The 3,945-nt window shown below is 40.6% G+C and overlaps 1 protein-coding gene across 1 annotated transcript in view; it reads right to left on the bottom strand.

Moving 5' to 3' along the window:
* Positions 1-3,945, bottom strand: part of kpnb3 (karyopherin (importin) beta 3) — a 44,970-nt gene that overhangs the window by 27,319 nt on the left and 13,706 nt on the right. The window contains exons 3-5 of the mRNA XM_016558781.1: positions 1,929-2,121; positions 1,738-1,840; positions 1,522-1,618 (exon numbers count right to left, since the gene is read on the bottom strand). Coding sequence (XP_016414267.1) covers positions 1,522-1,618; positions 1,738-1,840; positions 1,929-2,121 — 393 coding nt within the window. The remainder of the gene's footprint in view (positions 1-1,521; positions 1,619-1,737; positions 1,841-1,928; positions 2,122-3,945) is intronic.

Raw genomic sequence — 3,945 nt, 5'->3', positions numbered from 1 at the left:
GAGTACCATCTGCGTGGCGGGCGTGGGTGGGGGTCTTTGGAGTGGGGGTAAACAGTTTTACGTTTTTTTTTTTACGGTTTACCGTAACCGTTTAGTTAATTTTTGCCATTTAGTTTTTTTTAATGCTATTTAAAAAAGAAAAAAAAAAAACTCCAGTACACTTCTGTATAGGGCTGGGCGATATGAAATGTATATTTTAGTCAGAGTTATTGCGCTCCTATTTCATTGAGCTCTGTCTGTTTGGCACACATGCGCGCGGCGGCGCTCGTTCTAAATGAAGTCTGTGGAGTTTAGCGGAGAATCGCAAAGCAAAAGCTCATGCACTTCTGACAGCAAAATGGAAATATTTCCATGGCTTTTTTAACATTTACAGATGGAGAATATACCTGTGAAATGTAAGTTATGCATTAAGGAAAACAGCACATCTCAAACACATTAAACAGCGCGCCTTTGTCAGCCTCACACGCAGCCTTTTCTGTCAGAGCATCTGACGGGGCGAGCGCGAGCCGCTTTGAATTGAAACTATATTGTCAGAGCATCTGACGGGGCGAGAGCGAGCCGCTTTGAACTGAAACTATAAACTATAGGCTACTAGGAGAGAAATAAAACGCAGAAATTATTTAAATGCAAAACCAAAAAAAAAAAAACGCATAACTCTTCATTTTTTTTCTGTTGCTTGTTTTGAATACTGCGCGTGGACAGAGGCGTCACCAGATTTTTGCATAGTTTAGAGTGACAAATCGTACCAGCGTACTTTGAGGTCAAAATGCGTAGCCGCTACGCGAAATGCGTACAGGTTGGCAGGTCTGATATCGGAGCAGCTTTCCAGCGGTGGAGAGAACTCAAGGAGCGGGAAGGCCTGTAATCAGATGTCGGGGTTGCTTTGTTTTTTCTTGATAGGTGAGATACGTTGATGTTTACATTGAATTACCATAATAACACGCACCACTTTCACTTATTGATGACATCATACCCTCGGCCGGCAGATTACTCCATCGTCGCTGCCAGCGTTGTGTATGTACGTGTGGGGCAGAGTTTTAAAAAAATGTGCGCAGTCCTGTTGGGGTATGGGCGTGTCTGTTTTGGTGATTTCAAATGTCAACATCGTTTGGCAAAATTCGCTTAGTGCACCTTATACATACTCAAGATATGTTTTATTCAACATATACATACGTATTGAAAATTTCTTTAAAAGAAAATATCTCCCTTTGTATTGAACTTTGAGTGTTGTAACTTGCAGACGTTGTTTATGCTCTAACAGCAACATTACACACTAACTAAAGTTAAAAAAGTGAAATAATTAACCACCCCTTTAAGACCTCAGTTTCTTTCTTCTGTTGGTCAAAAGAAATTATGAAGAATGTTGGTAGCCAAACTGCAGCCATTAACTTATATACTATGGAAGTCAATGGCTAACGTCAACTGTTTCATTACACACATTCTTCAAAATATCTTCCCTCTTGAAGGTGAGTAAAAGACAGAATTGTCATTTTTGGGTGAACTACCCTTTAAGACACTGACCTGTGGGTTTTCCTGATCCTGCATACACTGAACCAACATACGCTTGATCACTTCCAGATAATGCTGCTGCTGATTGCCAAAGATACCTGGGAAGTTCCTGTATGATGAAACAGTTCAGAAACAGAATTCAGAATGTACTTTTACAACAAACTTATCCTGAATCAGTTTTGGGGAAGCAACTGAAACTGCAGTTGCTAAAATGTAAAGTTTACACACCAGAAAATGTGCAGTGCTGCTTCTCGGAGGTTGACGTCCTGAGAGTTGACCGAATCGAACAGGAACTTGAGGATCTCTGGCCACTGATTGTTTCCGTCATCATCTTGGAATAAAAACACAAGGCATTAGTTCACATTGACTCCATTCGGCGTGGCTGAACCGAAGTACGTGTTAACCAAGAGTTGACTAACCAATTAGATTGCGAGCGAGCTCCGCAGCAATATCGCAGACCTTCTTGCGGATGTTGGAGGAGCCTTCGGACTGGATTCCAGCGAGCAGCTCTGTCTTGATGGCCGTCTGCATGTCGATGGCCAGGCTGGGATAGACCTCCTCGAAAGACGAGGACAGCAGGCGCCGCAGCAGCACAGCTGCCATCTGCTTAACCTGTGGAGACACATTTGAGAGTTTTAGACACCATTTTTGCAGGGATGTGCTTTGGAAATAAAGCCGCAGGTTGAAATGTGGGACTTAAAAGTTCAAGGAAAACAGATGAACCGTTAGAGGGAAGTTTACAACTACAGGGTTGACTAATGACTGCAACTTCCTGTCCAGGTGGAGACTGCAGACCTGCCAACCTCGGAATTATTATTTTTTTCTTTAGTACCATCAGTGTGGCCGGGGCAAATTGCAAGATTTAATGTTAAATATTTTTTTATAGGCTAATAATCAGGGTCTGCACTCAGTTTGTGATATTCCTGTTATACAGTATTTTAGAATAAAAAGTAGGGATGCAACAATACAGTTAAGCCCACGGTTCAATAAATACCTCAGTTTTTTTTTTACCAGTTTTTGGTTGTTATTTTTTGCTATTTAAAAAAAAATAGTATTATTTTTTTGGATTGGCCGTTTTTTTAGTGCTATGAACATGTAATGTGTGTTTCATTCACACTGGACGCCTGAGGGTGCCCTCGCGCAGAAAATCCACATATACATTATAAAAGAAATAGAACTCAGGACGCTCCAGAAAATCCCTAATAAGGACAAAAAACAGCCAGCTATCGCTGTAACTGAATAAAAGACAAACTCTTTGAATGACATTCAAAAAGAACATTAAGGGTGCTTTCACACTTGGTTCGATTGCTTGGTCCGAACCAGAGTTCGATTGCTCCCCCCTCCCCCTGCCCCCGCTGGACTGTGTTCACATTATATTATTTGGGTCCGAACCGCGGTTCGTTTGCGTCATCAAGCCAGCAGCTGTTTACCCCGTTGCTTAGTAACAATGGAGCAGGAGAAGACGGCAAAATGTGTAGCATTGCTCTCTTCAATTTTATATTTATGCTTTTGAACCGTTGGTTTTGTTTCCAAAGCTTCAGTACATAACGGCACTTACGTCTGCCTTATGCAAATGCTCTAAAGAACTCTGAAGGCGAACAGAAATGAGATATACAGCTCTCTGCTTGCAGCGCGTCAGTCACGCTCGTCAGGAAAGTGAGCGAAACACACACAAACACACATTTTTATCAAATAATACGTCATTAATAGCGGTTCACTTCCGTGATTTGGTACGATTGCGTTCACATCAGCAGCGAACCGTTATTTGAGAGGATGATATGACTGCTTTAAACCAAACCAAAGTTAATAAGATGCAAACCTACCAACCAAATTTGTTTAAGTACCATTAGTGTGGCCGAGGGGCTTCACACTGAGGTTGCAAGATTTAATGTTAAATATTTTTTATAGGTTAATAATCAGGGTCTGCACTCAGTTTGTGATATTCCTGTTATACAGTATTTTAGAATAAAAAGTAGGGATGCAACAATACAGTTAAGCCCACGGTTCAATAAATACCTCAGTTTTTTTTTTACCAGTTTTTGGTTGTTATTTTTTGCTATTTAAAAAAAAATAGTATTATTTTTTTGGATTGGCCGTTTTTTTAGTGCTATGAACATGTAATGTGTGTTTCATTCACACTGTTAAACCGTTATTCCAGTGTAGAATTTATTTCTGCGTCATTCTGTGATAAGAAGCCACATCAGATCAAGAGGGAAATTATTTTAAATATTTGTCTGATGTTGTGCAGTAAAAGAATGTTATAATGTTCTTTTTTGTTGTTGGACAAAAGGTTTAGTCATTACAAGGGAAGATGCTCGGCGTGTGTTTCTTTTTCAGATGCAGGCGTTTTCTCATCTCCGCGCGCAGACTAGGGGTCGACCGATTATCGGCGCTGATATTAAGCATTTTTATGATTATCGGTATCGGTCATTTTCA

This window comes from Sinocyclocheilus rhinocerous, unplaced genomic scaffold, assembly GCF_001515625.1.
Source record: "Sinocyclocheilus rhinocerous isolate Xijiao unplaced genomic scaffold, SAMN03320098_v1.1 scaffold1039, whole genome shotgun sequence".
Taxonomy (NCBI): Eukaryota; Metazoa; Chordata; class Actinopteri; order Cypriniformes; family Cyprinidae; genus Sinocyclocheilus; species Sinocyclocheilus rhinocerous.
Note: the sequence above shows the minus strand (reverse complement) of the source record. Positions and strands in the feature narration are given on the sequence as shown.